At 44.8% G+C, this 22,925-nt stretch overlaps 1 protein-coding gene across 1 annotated transcript in view; it reads left to right on the forward strand.

The window, feature by feature from the left end:
* LOC128704905 (uncharacterized) overlaps window positions 1–22,925 on the forward strand; it is a 69,471-nt gene that overhangs the window by 17,226 nt on the left and 29,320 nt on the right. Inside the window, exons 2-3 of the mRNA XM_070104329.1 lie at window positions 14,477–14,588; window positions 22,245–22,346. Coding sequence (XP_069960430.1) covers window positions 14,477–14,588; window positions 22,245–22,346 — 214 coding nt within the window. The remainder of the gene's footprint in view (window positions 1–14,476; window positions 14,589–22,244; window positions 22,347–22,925) is intronic.

Consider the following 22,925-nt stretch of genomic DNA (forward strand, 5'->3'; position numbering starts at 1 on the left):
GCGCGGGTTGTGTATGTACAATATTTACAAAGTTAAATACGTATTCAACAGTATGTCAATACTGAGCCAAAGCCAAGAGCCACTCATAGCTGCTGGTTTTACGCCTCAGAACAGACAAGAGTATGAATGTACAAGACCAGCGTGTGTGTGTGTGTGTGTGTGTGTGTGTGTGTGTGTGTGTGTGTGTGTGTGTGTGTGTGTGCCACAGCCACAACTCGGCTGATACGCCAGCCTGGTTGAAACCATTGGTTGACTACTGAACTGGAAGATGAATATGTGGGGACCCCGTACATGCTCCACTGTGAACTCCCAGTTGGCTGGTCAAAAGAGCATGTCAATGGGTGTGTGATTGTTGATGAATAAATGCAACGTACTCAGCACACGCCATAGGAAGAGAGGGAGAAGAGAGAAGAAGCAGAGGTATAGGAATGAGGGAGAGGGAGGAGAATAAGGAGAAAAGATTAGAATAAGAAGTAGGCAGAAACGAAGAGGATAAAGCTTGAGGGGAGGAGCGGATGTCATTAAAGGAAGAGGAAAAAAAAAGTCTGGAAAAGACTTGGAAAGAAAATCATTGACTGACCTGTAAGAAGTTTTGAGAGATCTGATAAACTATGATCTGACAGACCATAAATTCAGCCGGGTAAAGGAGAGATAGACAGTAATCTATCTTAACAGAATCCTACCACTTCCTCTGGTGAAACATGAAGCACGGAAGTTTAAAGTTTCTCCAAGTTTACTTTCACTCCACGATAGTTTCATTACACGATTCCTGAGAACTCAATAATTACCAGGTGTTCCTTTCAGTTAAATTGTTTTTCAAAGTATCTTGTTGACTGAGTAAATGTTGGTAAACTTGACAGGTCTGGCCTGTTTACAGACGGTTGTATTTCACCTGTGTACTTTGAAACAACACGAGGTGCCATTAACTGCATTACGGATTAAAGTGCTTGTGTTTGTAAAGTAATGGCTAATTGGGTTACGTCGACATTAACTACACAAGAGTATGGCTGCGCGAAGCCTGGTCACCACCAGTTAAGAATACTTGAATCCTAACTACGATTAAATTCTAGGCGAGTATATACTGACAAATATATATCCCTCCATGTGTACATATGTAGATCCACTCAGTACATAACTAGAGGAAAATGTTCACTAGAATACACGAGTATACAAAGTACGGGTGACAAACAGCCTTAATGAACCTAGTACACACGATTCACTTCCAACATTACACTCAAATATATATCCTTTCTCAGTAGTGTATTATGGTGTCACGTATTCTACTCGTATATCAAGAAATACAATGCTGTGGAAGTGCGGTTAATAAGAGTCATTTAGCCGTAAAACTAGTGTGGAAGAACGCAATAACGTGCGATTCTTCGTTCGGTAGCTGGAGCAAGCTAGCTAGTGCGTAACCTCTTAAAGGGTGATCGTGAAGACCCGTGTCAGGTGATACTTGCTCCTGACGGACAAAACACCGCTGAAATTGGTTGGTTGGTTAACGAGGTTTAAAGCCTATCAACTACACCGGGGTCATTATGGATATGACCCTGGGCATATCCATAATGATGATGTGACCCGAGGGTCATATCATGATGACCCACAGCTGGAGCTCTTGGTCGTTTGACCGAGGCCTTCCACTGGCTCAACCCTCCATGCCTTTAATAAGTTATGGTTGAAGTTCGTTGATTACTGCACGATCTTAACATGTACAACGTTAAACGTTTGGGCTAAGTTTAAATATTAATAGTTTACCTTCTTTTGAAAAATATTTTAGTTATATAAGAGTAAAAATATTTTGAAAAAGTTACTCCTCAAAAATATTTTTAATGATATTTTATAGTGGGAAATTATGGCAGACTTAACACGTCTTGTGGGAGGGGGAGGGAGAGGAGGGGGAGGAGGGGGAGAGGACGGGGAGGAGTGGAAGGAAGAGGAGGGGGAGGAGTGGAAGGAAGAGGAGGGGGAGGAGTGGAAGGGGGAGGAGTGGAAGGAAGAGGAGAGGGAGGAGTGGAAGGAAGAGGAGGGGGAGGAGTGGAAGGAAGAGGAGGGGGAGGAGTGGAAGGAAGAGGAGGGGGAGGAGTGGAAGGAAGAGGAGGGGGAGGAGTGGAAGGAAGAGGAGGGGGAGGAGTGGAAGGAAGAGGAGGGGGAGGAGTGGAAGGAAGAGGAGGGGGAGGAGTGGAAGGAAGAGGAGGGGGAGGAGTGGAAGGAAGAGGAGGGGGAGGAGTGGAAGGAAGAGGAGGGGGAGGAATGGAAGGAAGAGGAGGGGGAGGAGTGGAAGGAAGAGGAGGGGGAGGAGTGGAAGGAAGAGGAGGGGGAGGAGGAGGAAGAGGAGGGGGAGGAGGGGAAGGGGGAGGAGTGGAAGGAAGAGGAGGGGAGGAGTGGAAGGAAGAGGAGGGGGAGGAGGAGGAAGAGGAGGGGGAGGAGTGGAAGAGGAGGGGGATGAGTGGTAGGAAGAGGAGGGGGAGGAATGGAAGGAAGGGGAGGGGGAGGAGTGGAAGGAAGAGGAGGGGGAGGAGTGGAAGGAAGAGGAGAGGGAGGAGTGGAAGGAAGAGGAGAGGGAGGAGTGGAAGGAAGAGGAGGGGAAGGAGTGGAAGGAAGAGAAGGGAGAGGAGGAGGAAGAGGAGGGGGAGGAGTGGAAGGAAGAGGAGAGGGAGGAGTGGAAGGAAGAGGAGGGGGAGGAGTGGAAGGAAGAGGAGGGGAAGGAGTGGAAGGAAGAGGAGGGGGAGGAGTGGAAGGAAGAGGAGGGGGAGGAGGAGGAAGAGGAGGGGGAGGAGTGGAAGGAAGAGGAGAGGGAGGAGTGGGAGGAAGAGGAGAGGGAGGAGTGGAAGGAAGAGGAGGGGGAGGAGTGGAAGGAAGAGGAGGTGAAGGAGTGGAAGGAAGAGGAGAGGGAGGAGTGGAAGGAAGAGGAGAGGGAGGAGTGGAAGGAAGAGGAGAGGGAGGAGTGGAAGGAAGAGGAGAGGGAGGAGTGGAAGGAAGAGGAGAGGGAGGAGTGGAAGGAAGAGGAGAGGGAGGAGTGGAAGGAAGAGGAGGGGGAGGAGGAGGAAGAGGAGGGGGAGGAGTGGAAGGAAGAGGAGGGGGAGGAATGGAAGGAAGAGGAGAGGGAGGAGTGGAAGGAAGAGGAGGGGGAGGAGGAGGAAGAGGAGGGGGAGGAGTGGAAGGAAGAGGAGGGGAGGAGTGGAAGGAAGAGGAGAGGGAGGAGTGGAAGGAAGAGGAGAGGGAGGAGTGGAAGGAAGAGGAGAGGGAGGAGTGGAAGGAAGAGGAGGGGGAGGAGTGGAAGGAAGAGGAGAGGGAGGAGTGGAAGGAAGAGGAGGGGGAGGAGTGGAAGGAAGAGGAGGGGGAGGAGTGGAAGGAAGAGGAGGTGGAGGAGTGGAAGGAAGAGGAGGTGGAGGAGTGGAAGGAAGAGGAGAGGGAGGAGTGGAAGGAAGAGGAGAGGGAGGAGTGGAAGGAAGAGGAGAGGGAAGAGTGGAAGGAAGAGGAGTGGGAGGAGTGGAAGGAAGAGGAGAGGGAGGAGTGGAAGGAAGAGGAGGGGGAGGAGGAGGAAGAGGAGGCGGAGGAGTGGAAGGAAGAGGAGGGGGAGGAGTGGAAGGAAGAGGAGAGGGAGGAGTGGAAGGAAGAGGAGGGGGAGGAGGAGGAAGAGGAGGGGGAGGAGTGGAAGGAAGAGGAGGGAGAGGAGTGGAAGGAAGAGGAGGGGGAGGAGGAGGAAGAGGAGGGGGAGGAGTGGAAGGAAGAGGAGGGGGAGGAGGAGGAAGAGGAGGGGGAGGAGTGGAAGGGGGCGGAGTGGAAGGAAGAGGAGAGGGAGGAGTGGAAGGAAGAGAAGAGGGAGGAGTGGAAGGAAGAGGAGGGGGAGGAGGAGGAAGAGGAGGGGGAGGAGTGGAAGAGGAGGGGGAGGAGTGGAAGAAAGAGGAGGGGGAGGAGTGGAAGGAAGAGGAGGTGGAGGAGTGGAAGGAAGAGGAGGGAGAGGAGTGGAAGGAAGAGGAGAGGGAGGAGTGGAAGAGGAGAGGGAGGAGTGGAAGGAAGAGGAGGGGGAGGAGTGGAAGGAAGAGGAGGTGGAGGAGTGGAAGGAAGAGGAGGGAGAGGAGTGGAAGGAAGAGGAGGTGGAGGAGTGGAAGGAAGAGGAGGTGGAGGAGTGGAAGGAAGAGGAGGGAGAGGAGTGGAAGGAAGAGGAGGGGGAGGAGTGGAAGGAAGAGGAGAGGGAGGAGTGGAAGGAAGAGGAGGGGGAGGAGGAGGAAGGGGAGGAGGAGGAAGAGGAGGGGGAGGAGTGGAAGGGGGAAGAGTGGAAGGAAGAGGAGGGGGAGGAGTGGAAGGAAGAGGAGGGGAAGGAGTGGAAGGAAGAGGAGGGGGAGGAGTGGAAGGAAGAGGAGGGAGAGGAGGGGAAGGAAGAGGAAGGAAGAGGAGGGGAAGGAAGAGGAGGGGAAGGAGTGGAAGGAAGAGGAGGGGGAGGAGTGGAAGGAAGAGGAGGGGGAGGAGTGGAAGGAAGAGGGGGAAGGAGTGGAAGGAAGAGGAGGGGGAGGAGTGGAAGGAAGAGGAGAGGGAGGAGTGGAAGGAAGAGGAGGGGAGGAGGAGGAAGAGGAGGGGGAGGAGTGGAAGGGGGAGGAGTGGAAGGAAGAGGAGGGGAAGGAGTGGAAGGAAGAGGAGGGGGAGGAGTGGAAGGAAGAGGAGAGGGAGGAATGGAAGGAAGAGGAGGGGGAAGGAGTGGAAGGAAGAGGAGGGGGAGGAGTAGAAGGGGGAGGAGTGGAAGGAAGAGGAGAGGGAGGAGTGGAAGGAAGAGGAGTGGGAGGAGTGGAAGGAAGAGGAGGGGGAGGAGGAGGAAGAGGAGGGGGAGGAGTGGAAGGAAGAGGGGCTGTCTGGAGACTTTGGGTAGGACCAACACTATACATTGTTTGACTGGTCTGGGACCAGTCCAGTGAATTACCAGACTGAGGACCAACACTATACATTGTTTGACTGGTCTGGGACCAGTCCAGTGAATTACCAGACTGAGGACCAACACTATACATTGTTTGACTGGTCTGGGACCAGTCCAGTGAATTACCAGACTGAGGACCAACACTATACATTGTTTGACTGGTCTGGGACCAGTCCAGTGAATTACCAGACTAAGGACCAACACTATACATTGTTTGACTGGTCTGGGACCAGTCCAGTGAATTACCAGACTAAGGACCAACACTATACATTGTTTGACTGGTCTGGGACCAGTCCAGTGAATTACCAGACTGAGGACCAACACTATACATTGTTTGACTGGTCTGGGACCAGTCCAGTGAATTACCAGACTAAGGACCAACACTATACATTGTTTGACTGGTCTGGGACCAGTCCAGTGAATTACCAGACTGAGGACCAACACTATACATTGTTTGACTGGTCTGGGACCAGTCCAGTGAATTACCAGACTGAGGACCAACACTATACATTGTTTGACTGGTCTGGGACCAGTCCAGTGAATTACCAGACTGAGGACCAACACTATACATTGTTTGACTGGTCTGGGACCAGTCCAGTGAATTACCAGACTGAGGACCAACACTATACATTGTTTGACTGGTCTGGGACCAGTCCAGTGAATTACCAGACTGAGGACCAACACTATACATTGTTTGACTGGTCTGGGACCAGTCCAGTGAATTACCAGACTGAGGACCAACACTATACATTGTTTGACTGGTCTGGGACCAGTCCAGTGAATTACCAGACTGAGGACCAACACTATACATTGTTTGACTGGTCTGGGACCAGTCCAGTGAATTACCAGACTGAGACCAACACTATACATTGTTTGACTGGTCTGGGACCAGTCCAGTGAATTACCAGACTATATACATTGTTTGACTGGTCTGGGACCAGTCCAGTGAATATACCTGGTCTGGGACCAGTCCACTGAGGACCAACACTATACATTGTTTGACTGGTCTGGGACCAGTCCAGTGTTACCAGACTGGGACCAACACTATACATTGTTTGACTGGTCTGGGACCAGTCCAGTGAATTACCAGACTAAGGACCAACACTATACATTGTTTGACTGGTCTGGGACCAGTCCAGTGAATTACCAGACTGAGTTTGACTGGTCTGGGACCAGTCCAGTCAATTACCAGACTAATACATTGTTTGACTGGTCTGGGACCAGTCCAGTGAATTACATTCCAGTCAATTACCAGACTAAGGACCAACACTATACATTGTTTGACTGGTCTGGGACCAGTCCAGTGAATTACCAGACTGAGGACCAACACTATACATTGTTTGACTGGTCTGGGACCAGTCCAGTGAATTACCAGACTGAGGACCAACACTATACATTGTTTGACTGGTCTGGGACCAGTCCAGTGAATTACCAGACTGAGGACCAACACTATACATTGTTTGACTGGTCTGGGACCAGTCCAGTGAATTACCAGACTGAGGACCAACACTATACATTGTTTGACTGGTCTGGGACCAGTCCAGTGAATTACCAGACTGAGGACCAACACTATACATTGTTTGACTGGTCTGGGACCAGTCCAGTGAATTACCAGACTGAGGACCAACACTATACATTGTTTGACTGGTCTGGGACCAGTCCAGTGAATTACCAGACTGAGGACCAACACTATACATTGTTTGACTGGTCTGGGACCAGTCCAGTGAATTACCAGACTGAGGACCAACACTATACATTGTTTGACTGGTCTGGGACCAGTCCAGTGAATTACCAGACTGAGGACCAACACTATACATTGTTTGACTGGTCTGGGACCAGTCCAGTGAATTACCAGACTGAGGACCAACACTATACATTGTTTGACTGGTCTGGGACCAGTCCAGTGAATTACCAGACTGAGGACCAACACTATACATTGTTTGACTGGTCTGGGACCAGTCCAGTGAATTACCAGACTGAGGACCAACACTATACATTGTTTGACTGGTCTGGGACCAGTCCAGTGAATTACCAGACTGAGGACCAACACTATACATTGTTTGACTGGTCTGGGACCAGTCCAGTGAATTACCAGACTGAGGACCAACACTATACATTGTTTGACTGGTCTGGGACCAGTCCAGTGAATTACCAGACTGAGGACCAACACTATACATTGTTTGACTGGTCTGGGACCAGTCCAGTGAATTACCAGACTGAGGACCAACACTATACATTGTTTGACTGGTCTGGGACCAGTCCAGTGAATTACCAGACTGAGGACCAACACTATACATTGTTTGACTGGTCTGGGACCAGTCCAGTGAATTACCAGACTGAGGACCAACACTATACATTGTTTGACTGGTCTGGGACCAGTCCAGTGAATTACCAGACTGAGGACCAACACTATACATTGTTTGACTGGTCTGGGACCAGTCCAGTGAATTACCAGACTGAGGACCAACACTATACATTGTTTGACTGGTCTGGGACCAGTCCAGTGAATTACCAGACTGAGGACCAACACTATACATTGTTTGACTGGTCTGGGACCAGTCCAGTGAATTACCAGACTGAGGACCAACACTATACATTGTTTGACTGGTCTGGGACCAGTCCAGTGAATTACCAGACTGAGGACCAACACTATACATTGTTTGACTGGTCTGGGACCAGTCCAGTGAATTACCAGACTGAGGACCAACACTATACATTGTTTGACTGGTCTGGGACCAGTCCAGTGAATTACCAGACTGAGGACCAACACTATACATTGTTTGACTGGTCTGGGACCAGTCCAGTGAATTACCAGACTGAGGACCAACACTATACATTGTTTGACTGGTCTGGGACCAGTCCAGTGAATTACCAGACTGAGGACCAACACTATACATTGTTTGACTGGTCTGGGACCAGTCCAGTGAATTACCAGACTGAGGACCAACACTATACATTGTTTGACTGGTCTGGGACCAGTCCAGTGAATTACCAGACTGAGGACCAACACTATACATTGTTTGACTGGTCTGGGACCAGTCCAGTGAATTACCAGACTGAGGACTATACATTGTTTGAGGTCTGGGACCAGTCCAGTGAATTACCAGACTATACATTGTTTGACTGGTCTGGGACCAGTCCAGTGAATTACCAGACTGAGGACCAACACTATACATTGTTTGACTGGTCTGGGACCAGTCCAGTGAATTACCAGACTGAGGACCAACACTATACATTGTTTGACTGGTCTGGGACCAGTCCAGTGAATTACCAGACTGAGGACCAACACTATACATTGTTTGACTGGTCTGGGACCAGTCCAGTGAATTACCAGACTGAGGACCAACACTATACATTGTTTGACTGGTCTGGGACCAGTCCAGTGAATTACCAGACTGAGGACCAACACTATATACATTGTTTGACTGGTCTGGGACCAGTCCAGTGAATTACCAGACTGAGGACCAACACTATACATTGTTTGACTGGTCTGGGACCAGTCCAGTGAATTACCAGACTGAGGACCAACACTATACATTGTTTGACTGGTCTGGGACCAGTCCAGTGAATTACCAGACTGAGGACCAACACTATACATTGTTTGACTGGTCTGGGACCAGTCCAGTGAATTACCAGACTAAGGACCAACACTATACATTGTTTGACTGGTCTGGGACCAGTCCAGTGAATTACCAGACTGAGGACCAACACTATACATTGTTTGACTGGTCTGGGACCAGTCCAGTGAATTACCAGACTAAGGACCAACACTATACATTGTTTGACTGGTCTGGGACCAGTCCAGTGAATTACCAGACTGAGGACCAACACTATACATTGTTTGACTGGTCTGGGACCAGTCCAGTGAATTACCAGACTGAGGACCAACACTATACATTGTTTGACTGGTCTGGGACCAGTCCAGTGAATTACCAGACTGAGGACCAACACTATACATTGTTTGACTGGTCTGGGACCAGTCCAGTGAATTACCAGACTGAGGACCAACACTATACATTGTTTGACTGGTCTGGGACCAGTCCAGTGAATTACCAGACTGAGGACCAACACTATACATTGTTTGACTGGTCTGGGACCAGTCCAGTGAATTACCAGACTGAGGACCAACACTATACATTGTTTGACTGGTCTGGGACCAGTCCAGTGAATTACCAGACTGAGGACCAACACTATACATTGTTTGACTGGTCTGGGACCAGTCCAGTGAATTACCAGACTGAGGACCAACACTATACACTATAGTGAATTATGAGGACCAACACTATACATTGTTTGACTGGTCTGGGACCAGTCCAGTGAATTACCAGACTGAGGACCAACACTATACATTGTTTGACTGGTCTGGGACCAGTCCAGTGAATTACCAGACTGAGGACCAACACTATACATTGTTTGACTGGTCTGGGACCAGTCCAGTGAATTACCAGACTGAGGACCAACACTATACATTGTTTGACTGGTCTGGGACCAGTCCAGTGAATTACCAGACTGAGGACCAACACTATACATTGTTTGACTGGTCTGGGACCAGTCCAGTGAATTACCAGACTGAGGACCAACACTATACATTGTTTGACTGGTCTGGGACCAGTCCAGTGAATTACCAGACTAAGGACCAACACTATACATTGTTTGACTGGTCTGGGACCAGTCCAGTGAATTACCAGACTGAGGACCAACACTATACATTGTTTGACTGGTCTGGGACCAGTCCAGTGAATTACCAGACTGAGGACCAACACTATACATTGTTTGACTGGTCTGGGACCAGTCCAGTGAATTACCAGACTGAGGACCAACACTATACATTGTTTGACTGGTCTGGGACCAGTCCAGTGAATTACCAGACTGAGGACCAACACTATACATTGTTTGACTGGTCTGGGACCAGTCCAGTGAATTACCAGACTGAGGACCAACACTATACATTGTTTGACTGGTCTGGGACCAGTCCAGTGAATTACCAGACTGAGGACCAACACTATACATTGTTTGACTGGTCTGGGACCAGTCCAGTGAATTACCAGACTGAGGACCAACACTATACATTGTTTGACTGGTCTGGGACCAGTCCAGTGAATTACCAGACTGAGGACCAACACTATACATTGTTTGACTGGTGTGGGACCAGTTGAATTACCAGTGAATTACCTGGTCTGACTGAGGACCAACACTATACATTGTTTGACTGGTCTGGGACCAGTCCAGTGAATTACCAGACTGAGGACCAACACTATACATTGTTTGACTGGTCTGGGACCAGTCCAGTGAATTACCAGACTGAGGACCAACACTATACATTGTTTGACTGGTCTGGGACCAGTCCAGTGAATTACCAGACTGAGGACCAACACTATACATTGTTTGACTGGTCTGGGACCAGTCCAGTGAATTACCAGACTGAGGACCAACACTATACATTGTTTGACTGGTCTGGGACCAGTCCAGTGAATTACCAGACTGAGGACCAACACTATACATTGTTTGACCACCAACACTATACATTGTTTGACGGGTCTGGGACCAGTCCAGTGAATTACCAGACTGAGGACCAACACTATACATTGTTTGACTGGTCTGGGACCAGTCCAGTGAATTACCAGACTGAGGACCAACACTATACATTGTTTGACTGGTCTGGGACCAGTCCAGTGAATTACCAGACTGAGGACCAACACTATACATTGTTTGACTGGTCTGGGACCAGTCCAGTGAATTACCAGACTGAGGACCAACACTATACATTGTTTGACTGGTCTGGGACCAGTCTGGACTGACCAGTTTGACTGGTCAGTGAATTACCAGACTGAGGACCAACACTATACATTGTTTGACTGGTCTGGGACCAGTCCAGTGAATTACCAGACTGAGGACCAACACTATACATTGTTTGACTGGTCTGGGACCAGTCCAGTGAATTACCAGACTGAGGACCAACACTATACATTGTTTGACTGGTCTGGGACCAGTCCAGTGAATTACCAGACTGAGGACCAACACTATACATTGTTTGACTGGTCTGGGACCAACACTATACATTGTTTGACTGGTCTGGGACCAGTCCAGTGAATTACCAGACTGAGGACCAACACTATACATTGTTTGACTGGTCTGGGACCAGTCCAGTGAATTACCAGACTGAGGACCAACACTATACATTGTTTGACTGGTCTGGGACCAGTCCAGTGAATTACCAGACTGAGGACCAACACTATACATTGTTTGACTGGTCTGGGACCAGTCCAGTGAATTACCAGACTGAGGACCAACACTATACATTGTTTGACTGGTCTGGGACCAGTCCAGTGAATTACCAGACTGAGGACCAACACTATACATTGTTTGACTGGTCTGGGACCAGTCCAGTGAATTACCAGACTGAGGACCAACACTATACATTGTTTGACTGGTCTGGGACCAGTCCAGTGAATTACCAGACTGAGGACCAACACTATACATTGTTTGACTGGTCTGGGACCAGTCCAGTGAATTACCAGACTGAGGACCAACACTATACATTGTTTGACTGGTCTGGGACCAGTGCAGTGAATTACCAGACTGAGGACCAACACTATACATTGTTTGACTGGTCTGGGACCAGTGCAGTGAATTACCAGACTGAGGACCAACACTATACATTGTTTGACTGGTCTGGGACCAGTGCAGTGAATTACCAGACTGAGGACCAACACTATACATTGTTTGACTGGTCTGGGACCAGTGCAGTGAATTACCAGACTGAGGACCAACACTATACATTGTTTGACTGGTCTGGGACCAGTGCAGTGAATTACCAGACTGAGGACCAACACTATACATTGTTTGACTGGTCTGGGACCAGTCCAGTGAATTACCAGACTGAGGACCAACACTATACATTGTTTGACTGGTCTGGGACCAGTCCAGTGAATTACCAGACTGAGGACCAACACTATACATTGTTTGACTGGTCTGGGACCAGTCCAGTGAATTACCAGACTGAGGACCAACACTATACATTGTTTGACTGGTCTGGGACCAGTCCAGTGAATTACCCGACTGAGGACCAACACTATACATTGTTTGACTGGTCTGGGACCAGTCCAGTGAATTACCAGACTGAGGACCAACACTATACATTGTTTGACTGGTCTGGGACCAGTCCAGTGAATTACCAGACTGAGGACCAACACTATACATTGTTTGACTGGTCTGGGACCAGTCCAGTCAATTACCAGACTGAGGACCAACACTATACATTGTTTGACTGGTCTGGGACCAGTCCAGTCAATTACCAGACTAAGGACCAACACTAAACTGTTTAACAATATTGTCACAACTTAAGACATTACAAGGAATAGTTATAACAAGTATTTCTGAAGGTGTGGACCGGTAAGCCAGTGGAAGGCCTCGGTCAGATGACCAAAAGCTCCAGCTATGGGTCATCATATGACCAAGACCCGCGTCACACTAGTGTGGTTAGAGCACTACTGGCCTGTGGTTAGCAGAATAATAATACTAATAATATCTATTTTACTACCAATACATGTACAAGGTATACAGACCATAGCTGACATCAATGACATACTACTATATAGAAAGTTCCTTGTTATGCTCCGCATTTCGGGCAAATTAGGTCAGTTTTGTCCCAGGATGCGACCCACACCAGTCCACTAACACCCAGGATGCCACCCACACCAATCCACTAACACCCAGGATGCGACCCACACCAGTCCACTAACACCCAGGATGCCACCCACACCAGTCCACTAACACCCAGGATGCGACCCACACCAGTCCACTAACACCCAGGATGCCACCCACACCAGTCCACTAACACCCAGGATGCCACCCACATCAGTCCACTAACACCCAGGATGCCACATACATCAGTCCACTAACACCCAGGATGCCACCCACACCAGTCCACTAACACCCAGGTTGCCACCCACACCAGTCCACTAACAACCTGGATGCCACCCACACCAATCCACGAACTCCCAGGATGTGACCCACAACAGTACACTAAAACCCAGGATGTCACCCACGCCAATCCTCTAAGACCCAGGATGCCACCCACACCACCCATCTAACACCCAGGATGTGACCCACAACAGTACACTAAAACCCAGGATGCCACCCACACCAGTCCACTAACACCCACGATGCCACCCACACCAGTCCACTAACACCCAGGATGCCACCCACACCAGTCCACTAACACCCAGGATGCCACCCACGCCAGTCGACTAACACCCAGGATGTCACCCACACCAGTCCACTAACACCCAGGATGCCACCCACACCAGTCCACTAACACCCAGGATGCCACCCACACCAGTCCACTAACACCCAGGATGCCACCCACACCAGTCCACTAACACCCAGGATGCCACCCACACCAGTCGACTAACACCCAGGATGCCACCCACACCAGTCCACTAACACCCAGGATGCCACCCACACCAGTCCACTAACACCCAGGATGCCACCCACACCAGTCCACTAACACCCAGGATGCCACCCACACCAGTCCACTAACACCCAGGATGCCACCCACACCAGTCCACTAACACCCAGGATGCCACCCACACCAGTCCACTAACACCCAGGATGCCACCCACACCAGTCCACTAACACCCAGGATGCCACCCACACCAGTCGACTAACACCCAGGATGCCACCCACACCAGTCCACTAACACCCAGGATGCCACCCACACCAGTCGACTAACACCCAGGATGCCACCCACACCAGTCGACTAACACCCAGGATGCCACCCACACCAGTCGACTAACACCCAGGATGCCACCCACACCAGTCGACTAACACCCAGGATGCCACCCACACCAGTCCACTAACACCCAGGATGCCACCCACACCAGTCGACTAACACCCAGGATGCCACCCACACCAGTCGACTAACACCCAGGATGCCACCCACACCAGTCCACTAACACCCAGGATGCCACCCACACCAGTCGACTAACACCCAGGATGCCACCCACACCAGTCCACTAACACCCAGGATGCCACCCACACCAGTCGACTAACACCCAGGATGCCACCCACACCAGTCCAGTAACACCCAGGATGCCACCCACACCAGTCGACTAACACCCAGGATGCCACCCACACCAGTCCACTAACACCCAGGATGCCACCCACACCAGTCCACTAACACCCAGGATGCCACCCACACCAGTCCACTAACACCCAGGATGCCACCCACACCAGTCGACTAACACCCAGGATGCCACCCACACCAGTCCACTAACACCCAGGATGCCACCCACACCAGTCCACTAACACCCAGGATGCGACCCACACCAGTCCACTAACACCCAGGTACCCATTTTACTGATGGGGAACATAGACAACAGGTGGAAAGAAACACGTCCAATGTTTCTACTCTGGCTGGGAATCGAACCCAGGTCCTCACCGTGTGAAGCGAGAGCGTTAACCACCAGGCGCACTGGCCTGTGTGTTATAACACTCACTTGCCACTGGTTTAACTACATGTTCCATGATATATTTCTCCTGTGTTGACTTCCAGTTTTGTTTCAGCTCATCGCAGAATGCGAACACCAACCAACTACTTCCTAGTGAATCTCAGTGCTGCTGATCTCCTCATGTCCGTCTTCAACTGCATATTTAACTTCATCTACATGCTACATAGGTAAGTCATATACTATTTCCATATTTTTTCAGGTAAGAATTTATATTTTTTCTCTTTTAGTTTAGTTACCCTCTATACAGTGGACCCCCGCATAACGATTACCTCCGAATACGACCAATTATGTAAGTGTATTTATGTAAGTGCGTTTGTACGTGTATGTTTGGGGGTCTGAAATGGACTAATCTACTTCACAATATTCCTTATGGGAATAAATTCGGTCAGTACTGGCACCTGAACATACTTATGGAGTGAAAAAATATCGTTAACCGGGGGTCCACTTTTTTCTTTTTAATAATACTTATACCTGAAATAATTTTTTTAATTTATGAAGCTCTAAACACGTAGGAGTTATACATAGCTTGGTGAGTGGCACAGTGCTTGTACTCTATAATACAGACATGTATTTAGACGCACTTGTCCTGTTTCCTGACGAACAAGACATCACAATCTGGAGAGACAGCTATGGATGGAGTGATGGTGTGTTTCCTTTTTTAAGGATGAGAAACGCAGTATGTATCTAGTTAAACCTAATTTTGTTATTAAAACTATTTTTTTCAGACGTGGTGGACTTTTAATAGGTAGGAAAAAGTGAAATATTTCATGTTATTCTCAAATTAATAATTAAGTCCCCCTGAGTTTCCATGAAAATAAAATCGTCTGACACAAATTTTCTACTGGATGGCTACTTGGGTTTGTGTTTGGTTTCGAGATCCTCCAATTATGTTTGTATTTTTCACTGAAAAGGTGTCGGATCCTTAGTGGTTTGAGATTCTTGCTGGCCAGCATAGTCTGCTGGACCAGGTGATTCACCGTTTATAAAAATCATGGAGTGTCCTAAGATATATAAACTGAGAAATTGTGTATATGAAGTTCAAAAGCCTAGTCTTGAATTATTAAACTCACATAATGGAAAGTCACTGACTTTTTTGGGTTATCTTGGGTTCTCTACACACTGCTGCTATGTATGATAATGTAACTGTATATACCAGAATAAACTTATGATAATGTATGTAACTGTATATACCAGAATAAACTTATGATAATGTATGTAACTGTATATACCAGAATAAACTTATGATAATGTATGTAACTGTATATACCAGAATAAACTTATTATAATGTATGTAACTGTATATACCAGAATAAACTTATGATAATGTAACTGTATATACCAGAATAAACTTATTATAATGTATGTAACTGTATATACCAGAATAAACTTATGATAATGTATGTAACTGTATATACCAGAATAAACTTATTATAATGTATGTAACTGTATATACCAGAATAAACTTATTATAATGTATGTAACTGTATATACCAGAATAAACTTATGATAATGTAACTGTATATACCAGAATAAACTTATTATAATGTATGTAACTGTATATACCAGAATAAACTTATGATAATGTAACTGTATATACCAGAATAAACTTATTATAATGTATGTAACTGTATATACCAGAATAAACTTATTATAATGTATGTAACTGTATATACCAGAATAAACTTATGATAATGTAACTGTATATACCAGAATAAACTTATTATAATGTATGTAACTGTATATACCAGAATAAACTTATTATAATGTATGTAACTGTATATACCAGAATAAACTTATTATAATGTAACTGTATATACCAGAATAAACTTATTATAATGTATGTAACTGTATATACCAGAATAAACTTATGATAATGTAACTGTATATACCAGAATAAACTTATTATAATGTATGTAACTGTATATATCAGAATAAACTTATTATAATGTATGTAACTGTATATACCAGAATAAACTTATTATAATGTATGTAACTGTATATACCAGAATAAACTTATTATAATGTATGTAACTGTATATACCAGAATAAACTTATTATAATGTATGTAACTGTATATACCAGAATAAACTTATGATAATGTAACTGTATATACCAGAATAAACTTATTATAATGTATGTAACTGTATATACCAGAATAAACTTATTATAATGTATGTAACTGTATATACCAGAATAAACTTATTATAATGTATGTAACTGTATATACCAGAATAAACTTATTATAATGTATGTAACTGTATATACCAGAATAAACTTATGATAATGTAACTGTATATACCAGAATAAACTTATTATAATGTATGTAACTGTATATACCAGAATAAACTTATGATAATGTAACTGTATATACCAGAATAAACTTATTATAATGTATGTAACTGTATATACCAGAATAAACTTATGATAATGTAACTGTATATACCAGAATAAACTTATGATAATGTAACTGTATATACCAGAATAAACTTATTATAATGTATGTAACTGTATATACCAGAATAAACTTATTATAATGTATGTAACTGTATATACCAGAATAAACTTATTATAATGTATGTAACTGTATATACCAGAATAAACTTATTATAATGTATGTAACTGTATATACCAGAATAAACTTATGATAATGTAACTGTATATACCAGAATAAACTTATTATAATGTATGTAACTGTATATACCAGAATAAACTTATGATAATGTAACTGTATATACCAGAATAAACTTATGATAATGTAACTGTATATACCAGAATAAACTTATTATAATGTATGTAACTGTATATACCAGAATAAACTTATTATAATGTATGTAACTGTATATACCAGAATAAACTTATTATAATGTATGTAACTGTATATACCAGAATAAACTTATTATAATGTATGTAACTGTATATACCAGAATAAACTTATGATAATGTAACTGTATATACCAGAATAAACTTATTATAATGTATGTAACTGTATATACCAGAATAAACTTATTATAATGTATGTAACTGTATATACCAGAATAAACTTATGATAATGTAACTGTATATACCAGAATAAACTTATTATAATGTATGTAACTGTATATACCAGAATAAACTTATTATAATGTATGTAACTGTATATACCAGAATAAACTTATTATAATGTATGTAACTGTATATACCAGAATAAACTTATGATAATGTAACTGTATATACCAGAATAAACTTATGATAATGTAACTGTATATACCAGAATAAACTTATGATAATGTAACTGTATATACCAGAATAAACTTATGATAATGTAACTGTATATACCAGAATAAACTTATGATAATGTAACTGTATATACCAGAATAAACTTATGATAATGTAACTGTATATACCAGAATAAACTTATGATAATGTAACTGTATATACCAGAATAAACTTATGATAATGTAACTGTATATACCAGAATAAACTTATGATAATGTAACTGTATATACCAGAATAAACTTATGATAATGTATGTAACTGTATATATCAGAATAAACTTATGATAATGTAACTGTATATACCAGAATAAACTTATGATAATGTAACTGTATATACCAGAATAAACTTATGATAATGTAACTGTATATACCAGAATAAACTTATGATAATGTATGTAACTGTATATACCAGAATAAACTTATGATAATGTAACTGTATATACCAGAATAAACTTATGATAATGTATGTAACTGTATATACCAGAATAAACTTATGATAATGTATGTAACTGTATATACCAGAATAAACTTATGATAATGTATGTAACTGTATATACCTGAATAAACTTATGATAATGTATGTAACTGTATATACCAGAATAAACTTATGATAATGTATGTAACTGTATATACCAGAATAAACTTATGATAATGTATGTAACTGTATATACCAGAATAAACTTATGATAATGTATGTAACTGTATATACCAGAATAAACTTATGATAATGTAACTGTATATACCTGAATAAACTTATGATAATGTATGTAACTGTATATACCAGAATAAACTTATGATAATGTATGTAACTGTATATACCAGAATAAACTTATGATAATGTATGTAACTGTATATACCAGAATAAACTTATGATAATGTATGTAACTGTATATACCAGAATAAACTTATGATAATGTATGTAACTGTTTATACCTGAATAAACTTATTATAATATGGGGCTGGCACAACCAAAATATAACACTTACTGATATTAGTTGTATCTCGGTGATAGGTGAGACTTGAGGTCCAGTGGGTCACAGTACTGTCTCTCCTTCGATGTTGTGCCTCGGTGATAAGTGGGACTTGAGGTACAGCGGGTCACAGTACTGTCTCTCCTTCGATGTTGTGCCTCGGTGATAAGTGGGACTTGAGGTACAGCTGGTCACAGTACTGTCTCTCCTTCGATGTTGTACCTCGGTGATAAGTGGGACTTGAGGTCCAGTGGGTCACAGTACTGTCTCTCCTTCGATGTTGTACCTCGGTGATAAGTGGGACTTGAGGTACAGCGGGTCACAGTACTGTCTCTCCTTCGATGTTGTACCTCGGTGATAAGTGGGACTTGAGGTACAGCGGGTCACAGTACTGTCTCTCCTTCGATGTTGTACCTCGGTGATAAGTGGGACTTGAGGTCCAGTGGGTCACAGTACTGTCTCGCCTTCGATGTTGTACCTCGGTGATAAGTGGGACTTGAGGTACAGCGGGTCAAAGTACTGTCTCTCCTTCGATGTTGTACCTCGGTGATAAGTGGGACTTGAGGTACAGCGGGTCACAGTACTGTCTCTCCTTCGATGTTGTACCTCGGTGATAAGTGGGACTTGAGGTACAGCGGGTCAAAGTACTGTCTCTCCTTCGATGTTGTACCTCGGTGATAAGTGGGACTTGAGGTACAGCGGGTCAAAGTACTGTCTCTCCTTCGATGTTGTACCTCGGTGATAAGTGGGACTTGAGGTACAGCGGGTCACAGTACTGTCTCTCCTTCGATGTTGTACCTCGGTGATAAGTGGGACTTGAGGTACAGCGGGTCAAAGTACTGTCTCTCCTTCGATGTTGTACCTCGGTGATAAGTGGGACTTGAGGTACAGCGGGTCAAAGTACTGTCTCTCCTTCGATGTTGTACCTCGGTGATAAGTGGGACTTGAGGTACAGCGGGTCACAGTACTGTCTCTCCTTCGATGTTGTACCTCGGTGATAAGTGGGACTTGAGGTACAGCGGGTCACAGTACTGGTCTACAAAATACACACAATTATAAGAGTATGACTCACGAAATCGTAATGACATGATTGCAAACAAACCATACCACGGGCGGGATTTGATCCCGCGGTCAGAGAGTCTCAAAACTCCAGCCCGTCGCGCTAGCCACTAGACCAGCTAGCCACAATAAGATTCATCCAACTAGGTATATTTCTACACCATAGGAAGGTTAGCACAGGCACCTCTGTGACCACAAATGCAAGTTTTTACAGACGAATCTCCAGCTAGCGTGGCCGTGACGAACTCTAGCTCAAGTCCCCTCACTGCCGTCAACATGACTCACGAAATCGTAATGACACGACTGCAAACAAATCATACCCCGGGCGGGATTTGAACCCGCGGTCAGAGAGTCTCAAAACTCCAGACGAATCTTATTGTGGCTAGCTGGCCCAGTGTCTAAAGAGAGAGTCTGGAGTTTTGAGACTCTCTGACCGCGGGTTCAAATCCCGCCCGTGGTATGGTTAATTATAAGAGTATATACCTGGAGAGGATTTCGGGGGGTCAACGCCCCCCCCAGCCCGGTCTGAGGCTGTCTGAATGTGTATCAATTACATACATAAATTTTATATTCCATAATAAGTGCATCATTATATATACAAACTTTTAAGAAACATTTACAGTGGCCCGGTGGCCTGGTGGCTAAAGCTCCCGCTTCACACACGGAGGGCCCGGGTTCGATTCCCGGCGGGTGGAAACATTTCGACACGTTTCCTTACACCTGTTGTCCTGTTCACCTAGCAGCAAATAGGTACCTGGGTGTTAGTCGACTGGTGTGGGTCGCATCCTGGGGGACAAGATTAAGGACCCCAATGGAAATAAGTTAGACAGTCCTCGATGACGCACTGACTTTCTTGGGTTATCCTGGGTGGCTAACCCTCCGGGGTTAAAAATCCGAACGAAATCTTATCTTATCTTATCTTACCCAAATATTATTTGGGTCATACATCCTAATACTTTCCAGACGCCGCCTACATATTCCACTCATCACCTCTATTATAACTTAATTACTCTCGAATTTCACAATTACAGGAGTCCACGAAGTTTAATTATTTCATGGTCCTCCATTCACGCCGATACACTCCTTATCGGACGTGATTAAAACAGATTTCTTCTCTTTTACATTCTCCAAGTAATTCTATACTCCGCCATATTGCGACGCCACAACAACCTGTCTGTTGGTTCTCTTCTGACTTCAAACTTTTCCATAAGTCACACCAACACTACATTTTTATTAACTTTTGCACACTTATTTCGGGTAAATTATATAAAAAAAATTACATTAATAGACTTCAATAAGATTTTACAGTATTTCCCCGCTTTCATATCCAACCCGCACACAGAAGCTTACGACGACGTCTCACTCCGACCTGGACCATTTAGTCAATTTGAAAATGGTCAAAGTGGGACCGAAACGTCGTCGTAGGCTTGTCTCTATGTGATAAATGGTTTAAAACCGACAAGTTGAAGATTGAGACGCTTGTGCAACGTATGTTACATAAAGGATCTATGTGTTGGTTGTTCGTGTATTGTTCCAGTAACGATATGTTGCCTTTTTATCCTTTCAGATCGTTATTTTATTCATTATTATTAGTATTATTATTATAAAGGGGAAGCGCTAAACCCGTAGGATTATACAGCGCCTGTGGGGGGGGGATGTGGAAGGTATTCAGGCTTAATTCGGGGAACTGGAGCACAGATCCAATACCCTAGATCAAGAGCCCCTCACCAGCATCAAGGAACCTCCCTTGAGGGGATTTTGTTCGTCAGGAAACAGGATAAATATTTCCTGACGTGGGTCTTAGATGACCTGAATCGCCTATTTCAAATTTTGCTTTTAATTATAATATTCGTCGAGACAGAATCCTGACGAGGTTAAATTAATCTGTCGACGATCCACTTGAATCGCTTTCAATTAAATTAGGGAAGATTCGTTAGGAAACAAGACAAGTGTGTCCTGATCCACCACTGGAGCTTTAGGTCGTGTGACTGAGACCTTCCACTGGCTTAACAGTTTACCTCTTTAAAATTAGGGTAATTAGTCACCCCTTTCATATTTGGTTAGGTAAGGTTTGACTTAAGAAATCGTAATGACACGATTGCAATCGTGTCATTACGATTTCTTAAGTCATGTTGACGGCAGTGAAGGGACTTGAGCTAGAGTTCGTCACAGCCACGCTAGCTGGAGATTCGTCTGTAAAAACTTGCATTTGTGGTCACAGAGGTGCCTGTGCTAACTTTCCTATGGTGTAGAAATATACCTAGTTGGATGAATCTTATTGTGGCTAGCTGGTCTAGTGGCTAACGCGACGGGCTGGAGTTTTGAGACTCTATGACCGCGGGTTCTATCCCGGCCGGGGGTATGGTAGGTAAGGTTTGTCAGGAAACAGAACTACTGTTTCCTGACGCGGGTCTTACTCATATGATGACCCACAGCTTTTGGTCATCTGACCAAGGCCTTCCACTGGCTTACCCCTCCAACACTTGAGAAATTAACGTTATAATTTATCCATGAATGTCATACCATCTTTAATTTTCAGTGACTGGCCTTTTGGAGCGACCTACTGCACTCTCAGTAACTTCATGGCTAACGTCACCATAGCTGCCAGCGTCTTTACTCTCATGGCGATATCCTCTGATAGGTGAGATTTTTTCCACATGTTTCTTGTAATGTACAGTTAGGAATTATGGATAAATATGACGTATGTGTAACACCTGGGGTCTCTCTTGTGGAGACGTTACGCCGACCAGTGGGTACCATACTGACTAAACACATCAACTCCAGGATGAGGGAATGATCACCTCAAGAAACTCCTCTTCCACCTTACTCTGCATTGGACTGAATAAGCCGCTGGTTGGCGAAACGTTTCCAGAATAAAGATAGCCAAGTGTAGCAGATGTGTCTAATACATCGTCCCTCATTAGAATTTAATACTGACAATATTACAGGACTGAGAATCGACCCTACACAAAATTTTTACCCATTTCACACACACTGGAGGAGAGGAGGGTTAAGGAAGACATGATAACGGCATATAAAATACTGCGAGGAATTGACAAGGTGGACAGAAACAGGATGTTCCAGGGAAGGGACACAGAAACAAGAGGTCACAACTGAAAGTTGAAGATTCAGACGAGTCAAAGAGATGTTAGGTAGCATTTCTTCAGTCACAGAGTTGTCAGGAAATGTAATAGTCTGGCAAGTGACGTAGTGGAGGCGT

This window comes from Cherax quadricarinatus, chromosome 91 (genome assembly GCF_038502225.1).
Source record: "Cherax quadricarinatus isolate ZL_2023a chromosome 91, ASM3850222v1, whole genome shotgun sequence".
In the NCBI taxonomy this organism is placed as follows: domain Eukaryota; kingdom Metazoa; phylum Arthropoda; class Malacostraca; order Decapoda; family Parastacidae; genus Cherax; species Cherax quadricarinatus.